Here is a 20,491-nt window from a genome sequence, read left to right on the forward strand (position 1 = left end):
TCTTTAAAGAATGTCTGCTACGAAAAAAAATATCGGGAGCAATATTTGGGTTTTCTATTTTTAAAGACTAAAGCCTAACAGCGCAACAAATCAGAGCCCAGTGTGTCGGTGAAAAGGGGTTTCAAGCAAAGAGTGTATACTTACTTCGTTCACAGTTGATTCCAGAGTGACCTGCTCCACAGAAGCACATGTATTTACCGACGACCTCTACACATAGACCATTGTTCTGACAAGGTCCACTCAGGCACTCATCAATATCTGAAATGCAAATCACATATGTTTCTTACACAATTGTATAATTAAAGATAAATTCCAGTTTTGGTAACGATCTAAAAATGACTTTTTACAGAATCTACTATAATGACCACCCAAGTGTCTGTTTGTATGAATAAAAAATATGTGCCAAAGGATCCTGGAAGAAATTGTGTAATTGCTGAGAAATAAGCAAAATAAGCGCAGATTCGGTCACTTCCGTCGGGTCTTTATTTTAGCAATAATAATACACTGTCCCACGTGTGCCTATCTGTGTTGGTGATCTTCAGTGTGAACATTTTTCAGCGTAGATTTCAAGATTTCACAAAGTTCAGTTTATGTAACTGTACCAGATCTAGATCCTCGATGATATACTGACAATTAAGCCTTGTTTTAGAGACTTTCTCATGAAATCAGTTTTTACTGCAAATACTGGTATTTCTCTTTAACCCATATGAAGCAAAATAGAATTGCATAGTATTGCATGGAGTTAAACTTGCTTTAACCTATATATAGAGTACTGAATCGATGATGTCATCGGTATTCTACATGATTGTATAAAAATTAAATCAATGTACCAGTAAGAAATTATAATGGGTTTGAACGCATTTGCAATTTTTTACTTGATTTGTGCTTCAAAACTGAATGAAATGAATAAAATCTAAATCCAAACCATAATCTTCATTACATTATGCCGCATTATTAATTTCAATTATTTTTTCCTGACACTCATTATCATTCAAATGTATCTGGTGGTTGTACATAGGTGAGATGCTAGCTGGATATCAAAATAATACAAATAAAAGGTATACAAATTTAGCAATAACTATGATGACAATCAATACATCCAGTCATATTAGCAGAATTGCTCTATTTCTAAATTAATAATTATTCGACACATTTTGAACTAATACACAATAAACTGCTCCAGCAATGTACTCAAGCGTGACTGGCCCTGTCCCCTACCACGGGACGTGTGGTCCAGTGGTTAGAACATTGGACTCATAATCGCAAGGTTGTGAGTTCGAATTCCCACTCTGCCATTGTCTCCACTTTGATAAAAAAGACCCAAAAGTAATATCTGTCGTCAATAAGGTCAGCCATTATGACTGATTAACCTAGACGTAAAATGTTTCCTAGGTAATTGGTTATATACCAGCTTGACGTTTACCAGCAAAACACTGTCCTGCCGAGTTCCTACGGGGGTTACCATTAAACAGAAACAAATGCATCAACCAGAGATTTAAAAAAAAAGTATATTGCATATCGTAAGGCAAGTACTTACCAATGGAGCATTGTGGCCCTGTATATCCAACAGTACACACACACTGGTAGCCATTTACTAAATCTACACAACGGCCACCATTCACACATGGGGAACTAGAACAATCATCAATATCTGATAAGGACAAAAAAGAGAAAAAAAATAGAGAAAAAATGTTAATGGTAAAAAGAATCAATGGACACTGAGTTACTTTTGTCCTTTAAACTACAGAATTTAAAATGTAGTTTCCAATAAATATTGAAGTATTTTTCCCATTTCTTTCTAGGTTAACAAAAAATCAGCAGAGTGTACAAGTGAGATGTTGGAGTCATCAATCCCAATGGCAAACCGGTGCTAGCCCATTTTGAAATTAAATCCCCACTTGGTCCACATCCACTTTGTTTATTTTCTATTTGGTCTCATTACACGTGGTCTAACCCTAGTTCCCTTACCAGTTCGTCTACAAAGCATTTGGTCTAAATGACAGTTACAGTTAGGGTAGTGTGGACTAGTGGTTAGAGCATTGGACTCATGATTATACGGTTTGAGTTCAAATCGCCAATCTGATAAAAATACCCTAGAGTAGTTTCTGTCGCCTGATTAACTGAGACGTAAAATGTTTCCTATAATATTGGTTATATATACCAGCTTGGCATTACACAAGCAAAACGCTGTCCTGCAGAGTTCCTACGGGAGTTATAACAGCAACCATTATTTTCAAATATCCAACTAGACTATACCCATTCGGTCTAATTTGATATGAATAGATCAACTTTTTATGAACCATATTTTTTCCAAAAGAAAAAAAGAGCAATATAGTAAACAGACAGAAAGGAAATGAGACCATCTGGGCTTAAGCAGTAGCCTCCATATCTACTCCAATATATATTATTCATGATATATACTGGTTGATACTGTATTTCCCAGTGTGGAATACCAGACACCTTTTGGGGATATTGTTCTAGAAGCCTGTTGTCCTTTTTAATCAACTTTTGTGATAATGTTATACCAAGTAACAGAAGATTTTTCATAATCATAATTCTTTAAAAAAATTTCATAACACAATATTGTTTACCTTTATAACATTTACAAATGGGTTCATCATACTTTCAAGCAGTCTTCGATACTTACTTGTCTCACAACGATCTCCAGTATATCCTGGATTGCATGTACATAGAAATTGACCATCCTCAAGATCACTGCATATACCATTAAAACCACATGGGTTTGTAAGACAGCCAACACCAGTGTCTGAAAGGGAAAATAGTTGGCATCTCAAATACTTATAGTAATGGCCTTATTCAAAAGGAACTATGTTTGATGAATGTGTAATCGTATTAAAGCCTTGCAGCCTTGAAATGATAATTAAACATATAAACTTGTGTCATCCATCTGTAATACAAAATTAAAATCACTTGGCATGACAAGTTAGACACAATTTAGATACATATGCTTCATGAAATGTTTAATCATCTACTCTTACCCGAAATATGTCACATTTAGCTGGTTCATAAAATAAGTTTTTCTCAGTGTGTTGTGTTTCATTGAATAGGCACTGTTATTATGATTTTTAGATTCTTGTTTATATGTTGTAAATTTTAAGCTCAATATCATTATCATCATAAGACCATTAAGTGCTAGATTTGTGCACAATGTTGTTTTCTAATCAAAATAAATACAGTCAAATGTAGAAAAGTTCATGAAGTGCAGTAAAATTGGAGAAATACATGTATATTGTTTGACATGCAAGATGATTGTTATTATTTCACTGGAACTGCCTTCAAACTAATTTCAAAAATTCATGTAGAGGCTACCACATGGCCTATGAAAGTAGTTTAGTAGTCCCAGCCATGGCGTAGTTTCCTTCAGCAAGAAATTTATCCACATTGTGCTGCACTCAACCCAGGTGAGGTGAATGGGTACCTGGCAGGAATTTATTCCTTGAAATGCCAAGTGCTGGAAAGGCTGCTTGAGCTACAGCCGGGGTAATAATATCCAAGTCCTTTGGAAGCGCATAAAGACGTTATTCATAATGTCTTATGCGCTATACAAGAACTGACTATTATTATTATTGTTTAGCTAGCTACATAGAGATCACTAACCAATGTCACACCTAGGTCCAGTAAATCTGTCTTCACAACGACATGTAAATCCATCAAGGTGATTCTCACAAGAACCTGCTACACAAGGGTTGTTCAGACATTCATTTACATCTATCAGGATAAAAGATAAAGTTTTGTTTTTGTTAGAATGAAATACTTTTTATTATCAATTCAATCTGCTTAATAACATAATCTTCACCAATCATATGATGTGTTCAAATATTGAAAAACTTGGCAGCATTTAATCAACATTTTTCAGATGGCAAGCGGTCGAAACGGACAGCTTTTTTTAGTCATTTGACTAGGAAGCACAAGTGTCTGACTGTTACTATGGAAATTGTCAGATAATGACAACTTTTAAGGAACGGTCACCAGCGCTTTAATAGTTTTGTTTCTTTGTGATCCACACCTATCTCAGTCAAATTGCAGATTTCAAAATTTAACAATTTTATAAAGAATGTCTCCAATATTCTATATACTGATAAGAGATCAGTCAATTGTGACATTTGCTCAAGAGTTGCCAAATAACACATAGGTACAATTAAAATTGAACATCGTAATAATGAATTTCCTCCTTTATCATTGTATGGTTGAATAACACGTATAGAATAGTTACCCCTACAAATGGTGCAATAGAGAAAGTTGAATTTCCAAGGTAAACGGTACGGAATATTAGAAGAATGAAATACAATTTAGTTTTTAAGAAAAAGAAACAGCATTTTCAGAAAAGGCAAGTTATTTCATTAACACAGTCCAATATTGAAAATCTAATTTCTATCAGAAGTCAATCTTGACGACAACATTGACCATGATTATTAACAACCTTGCACAGTTATCTTTGTACAAACCTTGATCACATATGCTTCCAGTCCATGCTTCAGTACACTGACATGTGTAGTTACCATCAGGTAGAGGAATACAGCGACCATCGTTTAGACAATGGTTCTCTAAACACAACACTGAAAGTAAAAACACAATTATATTGGTGATTTTAATGATGAGAGCATAGTGGGATGGGTAATCATTTGAGACAGAAGCTATCATTTCCTCTTTGACAGGTTATTACTTTTCAGAATGTATAAATAAGAATATGTGTGATACTTTAAAGAGCTTAGATAGGAAGACCAAAATTGGATGGCTAAGGTTCTTGTTGGCATCAAAAAGTGTAACTGTATTCCTACAACATCATCTGAACTGCCAAAATAAACTTATTTTGCATGACATTAATATATTATTATCCAAGTGTTACAATTATACAATTGGTTGATCCACATCTGTAAAATGTCACAATTAACCAATGAAATTGAGAAAAAATTAGAATCTTGGTCTATTTCATGGCAAAAAGGAAGATTAAAAATGCATGAGTTACTTGAAAAGTAGATGTAGGAAATAGCTAATTATCCTTTTCCTAAGGTGAGGTTTGTTAGCATGCTTGGTAATTTTTGAAAATGAGCCAAGCACAAGTTTTGGAAATGCAATATATCTTATATTTCCATTTGCTTCAGGCTATTATTTTATTGGTTCAGAGCATTTTCAATAGAATATGTGATTGTTCGGGCTGACGTCTCTATTACAGTATTTAGTATTAATGACATAATTTGACAGTAGGCGACCCATCTATAATTTTCCATTTTCTCTGTCACTCCCTCCTTTTCTCTGTTTCTTTCTGTCTCTTCCCCCACTTCTTCTCCCCCTTGCTTCTTCTCTATATATCTCTCTCTCACCATATATTCAAGCACTTGCCTTGTATTTCACAGGTAATCCCTGAGTAAGCATCTGGGCAACTGCAGTAAAACTGATTAACCCCGTTGATACAGGTACCACTGTTGATGCACGGCAGGGACAAACATTCGTCTACGTCTGGAAGTGAAAACAAACAATGATTTCTTGTAATTATTTCTTCATTTCAAAGCAAAAAAGTTTGCATGTGTAGTTGAACAGAGTATAATTGTAAGTCAAAATGAGGTCCATGAACTTATTCTGGTTCAAGGTTTAAAAGGTCTGGTGTACAGCAACTTGCATTATTGTATGAACTAGTAATGGTACCAATATTCTTTTCATGAACAAATGTAAACAAAATTGGCCTAAGCAATGGAAGTTTTAAACATATTCATTGATTATTATTATTATCATTATTATTATCATTTTTATTTTTATTATTGTTATTACTATCCTCATCATCACCATTATCATTATTATTTCTATAATAAAGGTTAGCACTTTTGCTTTTTAATGCCAATTAGTTTGCTGATTTTGAACAGGCTGGCCAATTTAACAAGGGCATCATAAAGAACAGAAAAATAAAAATGCCACTCATGAACAATATCTGAATTAAAAAATAGAGAAAAAAGTCCAAAAAAGCAAAAAAAAAAGAATATATTGGGGGGAGATAAATGTTCTACTCACCTGACTGACATAGTTGACCAGTGACTCCCTGTGGACACATACATACTATAGAAGAGGGTGTGTCTTGGATACAGGTACCTCCATTAAAACAAGGATCATTGGTGCATGTCTCTGAGAGTGCTGGGATAGATTTACAAATAGAGAAGGGATTGCTTTATATGTATATGAATAAGGTAAGGTAGGATAAATTTGTATGTAGATAGGGAGGTAGAGGGACTTGTCTATAGATCGATACATCCATTACATATGTAAAAATTAAGAACAAGATTGTTTAAACCTGTGTAACCCTGAAGAACTTTACCTAGAATGAGGTCCATAACCAACAGATCAAGTCTTCAGATCAATCTGACCAATTTTTTGGTTATTTGTATGCATTTATATTATTTAGATGGAGAATATTCCAAGCCTAAAATAGAGAGATATTCTTGTTATGAGTACATTAATCAAGAAGTCAAGAATATGTATAGAAATTGGATGTTTTTTTTTTATATATAAAAGTAATTTGTCTTTGTTTCATTGCATGCATAAAGTGCATGATTTCTTATGTAAATATAATCAGAAATTAAAACAGGAAGGCTATGATTCATGAAAGTTGAAAGCACATATATCATCTGCTCATTGAAATCCTATTTTTGATCCACTGAGCACTTGTCACTCTGGTTACTCCAGTGCATGACAAATGCTATGAAATGGCATCAAGAATCCTGTTTTACACTCACCTGTTTCACATCTATCACCAAGAAAGCCGCTAGGACACACACACCTGATACTGCCATCAGCTAGAGGATTACAAGTTCCTCCATTCAAACAGGGGCTAGGATTACAGGATACTGAAAATATATTTAAATAGTTTGACTTAAAATGAAAACCCAAGATGCAGAGTAGATACTTTATTAAATGTAACTAAAAAACAAGAAATATTTGAAATACTGAAAATACCAAATATCAAGGTAGCTTTGTTTTCTTGATGTTATGCCCCAACAATTCTCCCACCCCTCCCATCAATGATTTATCTTCTCCTTTGACTGGTTGACAGAGGTTGAAAAGACTTTGCCCAAATTGTAAGGCTAAAGTGCAGACTCGCAGAAATAAGGTACAATGCCAAAGAAAAGGAGCAAACTGAAGATAATCCATCCATTCACTCATTGAACCTGTAAAATGTTTTTTGCTCATTTTTCTCTGGAGTGCAATGGCACCTAAATAAGATGCAATGTACAAGGCATCTTATTTATTACGTAACTTTTCAAAAAAGGAAATACATGTTAGATTTACAAACCTTCATTTTGACAATAGAGGCCAGCCCAGTTGAAAGTACAGATGCATACATAACTCTCTATGGTGTCCTCACATGTTCCTCCATTAAGGCAGGGGTTACTAGAGCACGGTGGAATCACTAGAATTACATTTTGATATGGTATTAAAATGAAAACGAAAGAGTGACAAATGATTGATGAACATAACTTATGCTGGGTAACCACAAGCAAAAGGTACATCCTATAAAAATATTGATGACTCTTGGTCTCATGGATAGACAAAATCTTTGGATATGTCATGGTTGGTTTTGATCTGGGGAGCGTTTCATCAACATTTTTGTCTGACAAGTTGTCAGATCTGACAACTTTCCTTGATTCTGATTGGCCGAGAGGTACTGTTACTATGGTAATTGTCGGATAAAACAGGATATGTCGGATAAAATCCTTTCATGAAACGCTCCCCAGGGTGGTTTTGATCAAGGTAGTTCTGTGAGATGGTTGGATAGGTACAAATAAGGTAAACCTTGTATTCCCCTTAAAATTAATAGACCAATAAATGCTAGTTCTCGCTTAACATAATAATAAACAAAATTGATAACAGCTTTCTCCACAGATGACGGTTGAATTTGTTTTTACTATGTTGTATCTCTTGAAGTTTCATGTGCTTCGTATATTTGCAGCCATCCAGACGATGATGAAAGCCAGCATTCTGTAAGTAATCCTGATATCCTGGTAAAATACGTTTCATATATAAATTAGAAAAACTGAAATGATTGGTGGAGCAGGAGCATTGCTGGCAATAGGTTGGAAATGTAGTCCCCCACCATTTTTAATTTTGCGCAACTAATTGGACATGGCCTCCTCATCCCATGGCATCAACAGAAATATCCCCACAAAAGCAATATGACTCGAAAGGAGTGTCTGACCTATACCTTCTCTTAGTGGTGCATGAAAGCAGACATATTTCATGCTGGAAAGAGCACAATGTCCCACAGTGTGTTCTAAAGTGTATCCACAGTGTTGAACACAAATGTGAAATCATCTCATATAACAGTGGTAATCTCATCTTCACATTGTCCACTATGTGTACACACTGTGAATACACGATGTGACATTGTATTATTTCCACCAGGGATAGATCGGTCTCTCTATAAATAAACCTCATGCATATGACACCAAAATCTATAGCGCCCTTCCCCAGAGGATATGGGAATATGCGTAAACAAAGTTGTCAGAGATGCACCAGCTGCAGATCTCCATTACAAGCAAGATGGCAGTGAGATGATGACAATGCATGAGGTTTATTGTAGAATGCAATTGTACTATATTGTTGCTTTTCAGAACACCTCTCACCTGGTATACTATTATCCTTGATCTCGACAGAAAACCCAGGATATGTCTTGCTACTATCTGTTGTAAACCACACCCACAACATGTTTCCAGAGGATATAAAGTTGCTTGGTTGTGTTGCCCCTGAATGGTAGATGACCCTGGTACTCATGTCTTTAGGATCTAATCCATTTCCAATCTACAAAAATAAAAAAGCTTAACACTGAAAATTCAATCAAAATCTAATGTGAAGTGAAGATATAACAATTTAAAAAAGTTTCACTTGATTTTATATGAAACAAGGGTTACATCCTTGTGGGTATGCAAATGAGGGAACCAATGACGTCACCCAGTATTTCTTTTGCATTACATATTGAAATTCTAACTTATACTGGGACACAGATTTTGATTCCTCCCTGGACATGTGGATTTGCCACTGAAAACCTATTGTGCTTTGATGAAGAAACTCCTTATTGTCAAATCTGCAACAACAAAAAATTGTATAATAGAGGACAAAATAAATAGTGAGTGATGTCATTGATTCTCATTTATATGTCATTGTGCTGTCCATATAATTCTTCTTTGAAGTAATTGCACAAAATAAATTTGGGCATGGACAGATGGAACAAAATAACAAACAGAAAGACAGTTTGAATTTTAGTCCAATCTGGCAACTTTAATTGAAAGGGAAACTATTTTTTTGAAGCACAATATGGGGGTGACACACAAAAATCACCAGCGCCATCTCTCATCGTGGTCAGACCGGACTGGTTTAACACTTAGCCTCCCCTCCAAACTTTGTATGCTTAGGCATATTATTTCAGCAAACAGACTAACCTGCAGATAGTCATAGTTAGCCTCGGTTGTAAAGTTTCCAAAGACCACTCTGAATCTCCTCCCAGATGGCATTACAAAAGACCAGAGACATTGAGCATCATCTGGGTAGTTATTGGGATAGTTTGGTGACGTCAGCTCAACTTGACCATCAGCTGGGAGGCTGAAATTCGCACTACATCCAACAGCTACAAAGATAGAGTCGGAGAGAGAGAGAGAGAGAGAGAGGGTGGAGGAGGGGGAGAGACAGGGGAAAGAGGGGGAGAGAGGGAAGAGACAGAAACAGATGTCCAGATGCAGATAGAGAACGAGATGGAGACAGAGAGTGAAGGGGGTTGGGGTAAGCAAGAAAAAATTGAAGAAATAAAAGGTATCTCTTTCCCTACACAGTGTCAACATGACAACATGGTCAAAGTGACGTCAATCACTGACTGTATGGATGATTCTCTAATAGTAATACCTTTAGCAGTCAATAATTTTTTCACACCTTTTCCCCCCAAGTTTCTGTTTACAGTGACAGATTGTGGTATGCCTGCAAGGTTTTCTGCTGATGTTCTTGTGCAAGCCATCCCTCTTCAGCAATTTTTGTTTTTAACTTTCCAAAAAACACAATATATCATTCCCTATCGTTTGTAATGCCTTCTTGGAGATTTTCATTAAGGGAACCATTCGATATACAGCCCTTGTCAGATGAACCCTTTTCTTCTCCATGGCTTCACTCATGTAAATAAGGTAGAACTCTCATACAGCTATACATGGTGGTAATTAAAGGAGAATGAAACCCTTGAAACCAGCTGAATCCATATCAAAGAGAAAAATCAAAGGAACACATTGTTGAAAGTTTGAGGAAGATTGAATGAATAATAAGAAAGTTATGAGCATTTGAATATTGAGATCACTAGTGCCATGTAGATCCTCCCATTGGCAATGCGACCAAGATCTGTGATGTCACACACGTACAACTCTCCCATTTGGACACTGAAAATATACCCCAAAACATTTCTTTTTGCTCATTCTAATCATATGACAAACGATTCATCAATGATATAATGTTGTGAAACCTCTGTACTTGTCATCTCATAAAGAGAACACCTCACCTTGTGATAGACTCTATAAAAGTGAGAATATAAGTGAAATAAGTACTAAAGTAATGAGGGAGTTGTACGTGTGTGATATCACAGATCTTGGTCGCATTGCCAATGGGAGGATCTACATGGCACTAGTGATCTCAATATTCAAATGCTCATAACTTTCTTATTATTCATTCAATCTTCCTCAAACTTTCAACAATGTGTTCCTTTGATTTTTCTCTTTGATATGGATTCAGCTGGTTTCAAGGGTTTCATTCTCCTTTAAGGTTTGTTTTTACTGTTATAAATTGCAGACAGACATCTAAGATATCCTTTACAATGATGATTGATACAGAAATGTAAACAACTAAAAAAATATACTCCAAACCCTTTAAAAGGATGATCATGAATTATACACTGTCAATTTTAAACAAATATGATCCTACGCAGTGGTATGTAACAAAGGATTGTTGCAAAAAAATATCCAAACTCACTGGTTTCGCAGTTGTCTCCTGCAAAGTTCTGTTGGCAGTTGCAGAAGTATCCAACAATAGATAGCTGGGTACATGTTCCTCCATTGAGGCAGGGGTTAATCATGCATTCATCGATATCTTGGAGAAATACAGAAATATGTCAGACTTACATGTCATTATAGCCTGTTGTATACTATATGTTCATATTTCATAAAAGTGGTAGTATTTTTCCAGAATATGGTTTTCTCAGTTCTTTCCTATTTGACCTTTTATTATTTCAATTCAATTAAATTTATTCAACCATCAATGAAATAGAATACAAGCAATATGATTTACAATAATAAAAAAATAATTTACTTGACCTAGACATGCTGGAATAGTATGAAACAAAAAGAATAGCCTAGTTGTAATAAATGATATTATGATTATAATATACAATAAAATAATTTAGACATTGTCACAATGGTACATATCATTATTAAATGGAAGCTTTTACTAATGTTCTGAAGGGGTGTCAAGTCAAATGGCTGGAAGCAAACATTTCCCAAAACTTTTTGCAAGTAATAGAGGTATTTTGTCTACATTACCTTTCCTAATGAAGATGATAAATGGTGCTTGAGAGATATGAATAAGCGTTTTGAGTGCTGCTGGTAAGTGTTTTACAAATAATTCATTATTATAGTTATGTTAATGAGTCAAGTAAAATACGTTACTGGTACCTCTCCCAAAACCTGAATTAAAAAAACTAATACAAGCTGACAATGGCGAATGATCAACAACAGTTACTGTAAACAATGAGAAATGTTAAACTTATAAGTTTATAACCATATTCACCTGTCTCACAAAATGTTCCTGTGAAACCTGGTCGACATGCACAGGATACATTACCAGATGGATCATTGGTGCACTGGCCATCATTCTGACATGGAGAACTCAAACAGAAGTTCACTCCTGAGAGGATTGAAAATGAAAAAAAAAACATAGAAAAAAGATATAAGGGTGAAGACGGTCTGACAAAAAATAGGAAGCTGGCTAACTTACAAATTTATATTAGCATGAAGCTATCAAACTTGATGTGTTTGCAAATATACCCCCTTTGACAATGTTACTGCAAAAGCTTCATACTTCTAATATCAATATCACTAATAACAAAAATAGGTTCATTAATTTATTCTGCTAGCTGCTCGATATATTTAATGGAAACACCTCTTTAACTTGAAGGTTATCTGTAAATAAACATATAAAAATGAGTCATAAATGGTAATCATGCATCTTCAAAATATGTATAACATTTGTATTGTTCGTTTTCCTTTTAATATTTCTTATGAAGGCTTTATATTAATCAATAGAATCTTACTTCAAAGAAGCAGAATAAATGTGTCTTTAAAAATCACGAATGCATGGCATAATTCAAAGCACGATGATAGTAATGAAATTCCCATCTTAGAACTTACTATTTCCACAGAAAGCTCCAGTCCATAATGTTGTACAATGGCAGTTAAAATGAGTACACATGTTTTCACATGTTCCTCCATTCAGACATGGCTGACTGAAACAAGTGTTGACATCTGAATAGAAATGATCAAATCATATAAATGAACAGTCATAAAATTGGTCTATACGAATTGAAAAAACCAAAGAATCAAGCAATATCAAGAGTTCATGAAAATGGAAAACATCAAAACAATATATCTAGAACAAAGCCTCAAGGTAGCCTTATCTGCAGTAGTGTTAAAATAATTTGTTTGTTTTTCCTTTTACAAAGATTTATGTTTAATAAATAAGATATAAATAAAAGCATTGCTTGCAAGAGAAGATGGTACCCACAAATTTCCATAGAGTATCATGCGTCATAAAAAAATCATTCAATAAATACTGATCATGTCTACAAAAATAAAATAACAGAACACCTTAACCTAAAAGCTTCTCGAAGTAATGACATGATATAGGGCTGTTTCATTGATCTAAAAAAAAACAATCTTAAAATCAATGTTCGGTCCTTAATACATGTTTAAAGCATTAAAGTGATTTTAATGAGATATGATGCAGATCAGTTTTCAACTAAAACTGATATGGCATCAAGATTGATTTGAAATATAAATGTTAAGTTTGCTGGTATTCCAACCCCTTCAATCAGATACACCTATTAAAGAGTGCAGAAACTGACTGTCACTATGTCTGGTCTCTCATTTAGGAACAGTGATTTTCCGTTTACCGGTAAATAAAACGGAAATTCCGTTTGGTTCTTATAGTTTTCATGTAAAAATTCATGGAATTCACCTTTGCAAAATGGAACTCAGGTTTTTGCTGTGTACATTTTCAGTGACAAAATGGAATTTCCATGTTCAGATCAAGTTGAAACGGAATTACAGATTTTCAGAAACGGAAGAGACCATTTTTTGAAACGGAAAATCACTGACTCTACTCCTTGACTATTTGTTATAAAAAGCTAGTCTTAAAATGTACCTTTTGAGATAGCTATCATCAATACTGGAAATAAATCAGCCTATAATTTTATTTGTGTAGAGACATTTAAATGTTTTGAGAGGAAAGGTACTTGTAGAGCTACTTGGTCACATAATATTATTCAAATAATGAATGTTTGTGAGTGCAATGGACAGAATACTTCATGAGGTGAAAGATGAAAAGATCCATTCAACGAGGCGTAGCCAAGTTGACTGGATCATTCATTTGATCTTTCACCGAATGAAGTATTCTGTCCATTGCACGAATGAAGGAACATTCATTATTTGGTTTATATGACACTAGATTATTTTTCATAGGAAATTTATCAGTTTCGGTGCAAAATATGATCATGCAGTGCGAGCTCGGTCGGTGGATTGTCGCGTACAATGCCCGCTTGCAATGGACAAAATCGTATGGATCCAAAATTGCACGGTCGATGACGTCATTGTAAAATGGTCCGAATGATCGATATCAAACAACCAATCAAATGCCAAGGATCTATCTAGATGTCATATAATGTAGTATGAATGCATTTGGTAATGAATTAGTGTGTTATCATTACAAGACTACACTGCTAAGAATGTTGCATTGTGGGCTGGGAACATGGCCAGATTTGAGAAGTGAAGGACTCGAGGTGGTGCCTTAAATGCCTGCTGATTTTGCTGTAATATGAAGTTTATTTTTACCTAGCTCACACAGTGGGCCCTGATGACAATCATCACACTGACAGGTGTAAGATGACGTTCCATTGACATAATGACAGGTACCAGCATTCTGGCATGGTGATGGGTTGCACACATCTAATGAGATATAGGCATCACGATAATAAAAAACAACAACAATAATGATGAGATCAGTAATCATAAACATGATTAATGAATATAATAATGGTAATACTTATAAGAATAATAACAATATTAATTAATCTTATATCTACCCAGGGTGACGTTGCAAACTTCATTCTAGTAAAGGTACTTCAATCTTACACAAGAGTTGCTTATTAAAAAAAGGGGGAGCTAACCTTGATTGTTATGGTCACAAATTGTGGAACAGTTTGCCATTAAATAGTCATGTATAGTGTAAAATTGGAGATCTGTATATGTAATGCTTTAATTTATTAGGGCAATATAAGCACCAGTTTATCATAATTATTATTAACTACTTCAGCTTAGTTGATCCTCCAGTTGGCCAAGCATAACATAATTATATTACTACCCTTCTCCAGTTTATTTCCTCAGGTGCCTGACAAGAAGGCAGAAAGCCCTATTTCTGAGTCTTTGGTAGACTTGCCAACCTTCTTCTTCAAAAAAAAAAAAAAGTTTTTTTTGACAAAGAAGAGTATTTTTAAAACGTTGTCTCAATGTAACAGTTGCCAGCCTGTTGTAGTGAGATCAGTGAAAAAACATGTGAAATGAATCTACTTGAGAACGTGATAATTCAGCCTTTTAAACATGCGCTCGTAGGCACGAATTTACTTGTTCTTTTCATGCAACAAGTTACTGGCCCGACAATGATTTTTTACCGATCTGGGACCATTGATACGGTGCTAGTGTCACATACTGCGTATAATACATACTCCATGATTGGAAATTTAAACAAAAAGTAACAAAAAAGTATTGGTTTATTCATAGCAAAAATGAGGAACATATACTCTAAAAAGGGAACGGTTGACATGTCTGCTTTGGCATGATTCAGCCAAGGAGTGAACCTTCAATCTCCTTTTCTGAAGACAGGCACACTATCACTGAACTACGTCCTCCAAATGCAAAAGATTGAATTTTTATTTGATAACAATCATAATCTCCTTCTATATTTTTCCCTATCCACTCTTTTTAATGTTATATTCTTCCCTTTCTTCAGAATCATTCTGTATATGTTGGATATGCAATATAATGTAATATGGATGTTGAGAGACATGCGTCATTAAACAACAAATTAATAGATAATGATATACGTTAATAGTTCATACCTCTTTCACAGTTGGTACCACTGTATCCTGTATTGCACTGGCATGTATATGAGGAACACTGATTTACACATGATCCATTCACACATGGGTTGGAATCGCATACATCGACGGCTAATATATATAAAATCAAATGACAGCAAAGCCACACAATGACATTAATCATGGTAGAAATAAACATAGATTGCTGACTACGTCCCTAGTAAAGAAAACGAAATTCTGCACCGAGAAGTTGAATCAATTATCAAAACAACTTATAGGTTTTGTTTGAAGACATGGACAAATAATGCAATTTTTCCAAAGGAGTTTTTTCAAAGCTAGCTAAAGAAACACTGACTACAAGTTTTATTTGAATGATTATGAGTCTTTGTGAATCATTACTTGCTTTATAATAATAATAATAAATAAGACTTGTATAGCACACTTTCCTTCGTGATTGGATGCTTAAGGCGCTTCAGAGCAGAACAACAAAAAACAAATTACTTATAGTACATGTTTGAACAATTAGTCGATGTTTGTCAAAAAGCACTCTAATACAGGTAAGTTTTCAGGTTGCCCCAATAACTAATTGGATCCCATCAGGGGCAGCACAAGGATATTTTGAGAGGCAAGAAAACCTGAAGGTGAAATCATATTCTTCTTCATTGAATTATAGGGGTATTATAGAGGTACATTGTACAAGGCCTAGGTCTCTACTCTTTATTCTCATTTTCCTTTTTCTTCCTTTTACTCAATCTTTTTTGTTTTTCTTTCTTTAAGTTTTTTTTTCTCCTTTTCCCTACTTGAAAATCATAGTGGGCAGCTCCCTCATGCTCCCATGTATAGTGCCGCCTCTGGATTCAAGTATGATGAAAAGAAATATCTGATATGGTGTATCAACTCCAGGACACTCTAATGATGCTTACCTGTTTCACATTGTGGTCCAGTCCAACATTCAGTACATTGGCAGGCTGGTTGGAGTTTCGATGGACAGTCATTCATACATGTACCACCATTTAGACAGAAATCAGGATTTACAGAGCAACCGTCCAGTTCTATAGCATACAGATTGATATTAGAATTAGTCTATCGGTGTAGATACAAGCATTGCACTAATTAGCTTTGGGATGTTGTAATAAATATCCTATCGATTTTGCTCAAATGGGCCATGAAAGAATAGATAATAATTATGTAATTTCATATGCTATCAAAATCAACTTATATTCGTTATTAGGTAATCTCTGTAATGAATGCAACAAAAATCAAATTCAACGTCAACATTTGATCATAACTAAAACATGTTGGATACAAATTTTGTACAATGAGACCAGGGGCCCGTTGCAGAAAGAGTTGTGATCGAACGCAACTAAAAAAATCTTGCACAACTTGATTTTCAGCCAATGAAGCACCCGAATTTGTGACTTGCGCTTGATATTTTGACTTGCGTTTAAACGCAACTCTTTCTGCAACAGGCCCCAGACCAGCATTCTGTACATGACAAAGTCCCATTTGCAAGAGACCCTTCCCATTATACACATTCTTCAATGCAAATATGTCGCTGTGGATTCATACAATAGCCCTGAATGTTACTAAGATGAAAATAAAACCAAATAATGAATACACACTTGTTATCATAGTTATATCATCTATGAAAATCATGGCTTGACTCACTAACATTTTACAGTATGATCATTCTTTCTGAAGAATGCCATGTACAATTCCATTGCTTATGTTTATATCAAAATTGAATGAAGTAAAAAAATCAATGCAAATTTTGGTGTGTATCACTTATTATTCCTCAGTAGTGTATTACAACTTAAAGAAGATTTATTCTATGAAATGCATATATATAGACTGTGTTCATAAGAAATAATTTGAGCATTTAATTCAACTTACCAAGTTGACATGTGTCGCCTTCATAGCATTCTGGACAATCACAAGAAGATGATGAACATACAGTGGGATCTTGAATACACGCACCACCATTTTGGCAAGGGTTCCCTGTGGCACAGATACCCAGGTCTGTAAGATGACGAGATGGAAATAAAGATTATGAAGAAAAGAATCAGTAACATAATAAAATAGAACTGATAGCAGTGGGTGGATTAAATGGAAGCCCAAACACAATGTCAGGAATGTTGAACAAAATTAATAACTTCCCAAGACAATATATAGTCCAAGTGGTAAAAAAAAAAAATGTTACATTTATTTGATACTATCAATCAAGTTTAACAACAGTATTATTGCAAGTATTATATTCATTCTTGAACTGCTGTGAGCACTGGAATCGGTAGACTTGCTTAGACAGGGTAATATAGGAATGCCTCAAGCACCAAAAGGGGGTATTTGTGCTGCACAAATATCCTATATTAGTATGACTATTATTATTATTCATTATTGAAGTACTATGAATTTCTGATTGAAATGGGTAATTTCACTTGAACTCTTGTGTATCATAGTTTTTGGCATGAATGTAACAAGTGTTTGTCAAATACTCACCAATTTCGCAAGTGGCTCCATCCCAGCAGTTCGCGCACAGACAAACATAGGCTGAGCAATTAGAAGTTGACTCACAAACTCCTCCATTTTGACAAGGATTGCTAGAACACACATCCATTCCTGAAATAAAGGGGGTTGTTTTACAAGAGTTAGGTATGACGTTGAGTCGGACTCAAAATTTCCAGTTTTGTTCTGTGTAAAAGGCATCTCCACATTGGTCAAATCATGCTTTGAGAACATGCGCTACTGTGTATTAATCATTGAGATTGCACTTTACATATCAATTGTGCATCAGCAGCAAGCATGACTCTAAGTCATATTTGACATTTTGTGAAACACCCCCCTTAAGTGGTGAAGATAGACAGCTATTACGCTGTGGTGTACAGAAAATGCCTCGTAATCAACATTCTTAATGTATGTTTCCTCTCTCTGTAAAATCGCTTAATATTCTGTTTTTAGTTTGCTTCTATTTTTAAACAAAATAATTTATTACTGGCTAAAGTCTGTAATAAATTGCTAATATTACGGCCTAAAATAGCACTCTTAAACTGGTTGTAAAGCTCTTATTACTAGTAAGATATTCAAATTCCCCCTCTTTTGAAGAAGATTCATTCAGCAAGTATTGTTTATAGTGAGCATTCTTTCACCAAATAACAATGGGCATGGTTCACAACATGTGTGGGTACTTTAAACCAGGAATAAAATACATTTTGGGAAAATAACTAATTCAGTTGATAATATGAAAGACAGTAATGAACAGCGTAAGATATGCCCCATAGAGATTTGAAATTAGGGATGTTTCAAGAAAAAAAATATTGAAATGCTCCGAGGGTTTCCAAGACTTACTAAGAAAGCCCTAAAAAAAGTCAAAGGGCAATACACCCCTTATGTATGTACACTGCTTCGGAAGATCTGGGTAGCATTTCATGAAAGGACTTGTCGGACGTTTTATCTGACAAGTCCTGTTTTATCCAACTGTTACCATAGTTACAGTGCTTCTCAGCCAATCAGAATCAAGAAAAAATGGCAGATCTGGGGAGCGTTTCATGAAAGGACTTGTCAGACGTTTTATCAACAAGTACTATTTTATCTGATAATTACCATCATGATGATAACAGTGACTCTCAGCCAATCACTCTCAAAGAAAGTTGTCAGACCTGACAACTAGTCGGATTAAAATGTTAATGAAACGCTCCCCTGGCAACTTGTCGGACAAAATGTTGATGAAACACTCCCCAGGTTAAGATCAATTTCTTTGAACACATAGTTATTTCTTAAAATATTGCTGTTACCGATTGTACACAATGGGCCGGACCAGCATGAAGTACATTGGCACGTATAATCCACACAGTCGCCTACGGATGGCATACAGAGACCACTGTTCTGGCATGGGTTGATACTGCATGGATTTACAGCTGAATAAAAAATAATATACTGTGATATAAAGACGATTGGTCATTAACTCTTAGCATATCCACACAGCAATGGTTGGGCTACAACGTCGAAATGGGGGGTACTGTATATTACCAAACTTTTTCAAGAGACCTACATTAGAGATCTATTTAGGTGTCAAATCAATGAAGGGAGGATTTAACCTGAACAATGACGAGAACAAAGCCAGCAAAGTCAACATAAAAAAATGCATGTTTGTTCAAATTTCTTTCTAGATATGATAAATATTCATAAATTCATTGATTTCTTGACAATTTGGCGTGTTCACCTTTCTTTTTAAAGGACATTTTGCAAATTTCCTTTAAAAAAAATTATGACACTGATGGATTTCCATAGAGATACGATTGATTAGATCAATCGTAACTTTTTGTAAGACGAGCCCCATGGTGTAGAGCATTTCATGAAGAGATTTGCCACTGGAAATGATTTATCGATGACAAGAGATAAACTTTTCAAAACTTTTCAAAGGAAAATTGCCACAGATTGCTTTATGTGGTGATCCTTAACCTTTCCATGGACATGAGACTCATATCAAATAGTTGATCAAGCGGCAAGGAATTATTTAGAAAATCAATGGTCCAGCTGTTTCATCTCAATGATAATCATTTGGAAGGTGAATTTCTAATTGTGACCTGCCACCCCAAAACCAACAATAAGTCGACAAAATTAATATTGAGATTTTTATTGAGCTTGAAAATTAATTCCTAACCTTTAAAATGATATATGATATATTAAAATTGACCAACAATAACCACTACAAGTACTGGATTGAATACAGAGGAAATTCAGCAAGTTTAAAAAATAAGGAGAAAACAAGGTTTGAAGTTTGGGGTTCACTCAAGCGTGAGATGTGCATACTGTGTAATCTCAGTGAAACTTCCAAGCAGTCTGAAAAAGTAGTGTCTAAGAAACTCTTCCATCATTTCTTTCCTTCAACTTCACGACTTCAAATTTACACACTATGAAGAAGAAGAATTGCTTTTTCCAGACAAGTTATTTTTGAATTTGAGACTAAATTAGTATCATTTTGGCTATTGACAGAGAACCTTATCTGACAAGTTATTGGTGGTTTGGGGGTGGTAGGTCACAATAAACTTTAATAGCTTAAAGCTAATTAAAACAACAAATCACCTGAATTCATCAAAT

At 34.8% G+C, this 20,491-nt stretch overlaps 1 protein-coding gene across 1 annotated transcript in view; it reads right to left on the reverse strand.

The window, feature by feature from the left end:
• Positions 1-20,491, reverse strand: part of LOC129270156 (neurogenic locus notch homolog protein 1-like) — a 74,596-nt gene that overhangs the window by 2,458 nt on the left and 51,647 nt on the right. Inside the window, exons 49-68 of the mRNA XM_064106002.1 lie at positions 19,186-19,308; positions 17,894-18,013; positions 17,291-17,416; positions 16,321-16,449; positions 15,419-15,529; positions 14,136-14,249; positions 12,438-12,551; positions 11,818-11,934; positions 11,005-11,121; positions 9,444-9,628; positions 8,631-8,805; positions 7,301-7,417; positions 6,744-6,854; positions 6,025-6,144; positions 5,362-5,478; positions 4,467-4,577; positions 3,619-3,729; positions 2,648-2,767; positions 1,538-1,651; positions 145-258 (exon numbers count right to left, since the gene is read on the reverse strand). Of these exons, the coding sequence (XP_063962072.1) occupies positions 145-258; positions 1,538-1,651; positions 2,648-2,767; positions 3,619-3,729; positions 4,467-4,577; positions 5,362-5,478; positions 6,025-6,144; positions 6,744-6,854; positions 7,301-7,417; positions 8,631-8,805; positions 9,444-9,628; positions 11,005-11,121; positions 11,818-11,934; positions 12,438-12,551; positions 14,136-14,249; positions 15,419-15,529; positions 16,321-16,449; positions 17,291-17,416; positions 17,894-18,013; positions 19,186-19,308 (2,466 nt within the window). The remainder of the gene's footprint in view (positions 1-144; positions 259-1,537; positions 1,652-2,647; positions 2,768-3,618; positions 3,730-4,466; positions 4,578-5,361; positions 5,479-6,024; positions 6,145-6,743; positions 6,855-7,300; positions 7,418-8,630; positions 8,806-9,443; positions 9,629-11,004; positions 11,122-11,817; positions 11,935-12,437; positions 12,552-14,135; positions 14,250-15,418; positions 15,530-16,320; positions 16,450-17,290; positions 17,417-17,893; positions 18,014-19,185; positions 19,309-20,491) is intronic.

This window comes from Lytechinus pictus, chromosome 10 (assembly GCF_037042905.1).
Source record: "Lytechinus pictus isolate F3 Inbred chromosome 10, Lp3.0, whole genome shotgun sequence".
Classification (NCBI taxonomy): Eukaryota; Metazoa; Echinodermata; class Echinoidea; order Temnopleuroida; family Toxopneustidae; genus Lytechinus; species Lytechinus pictus.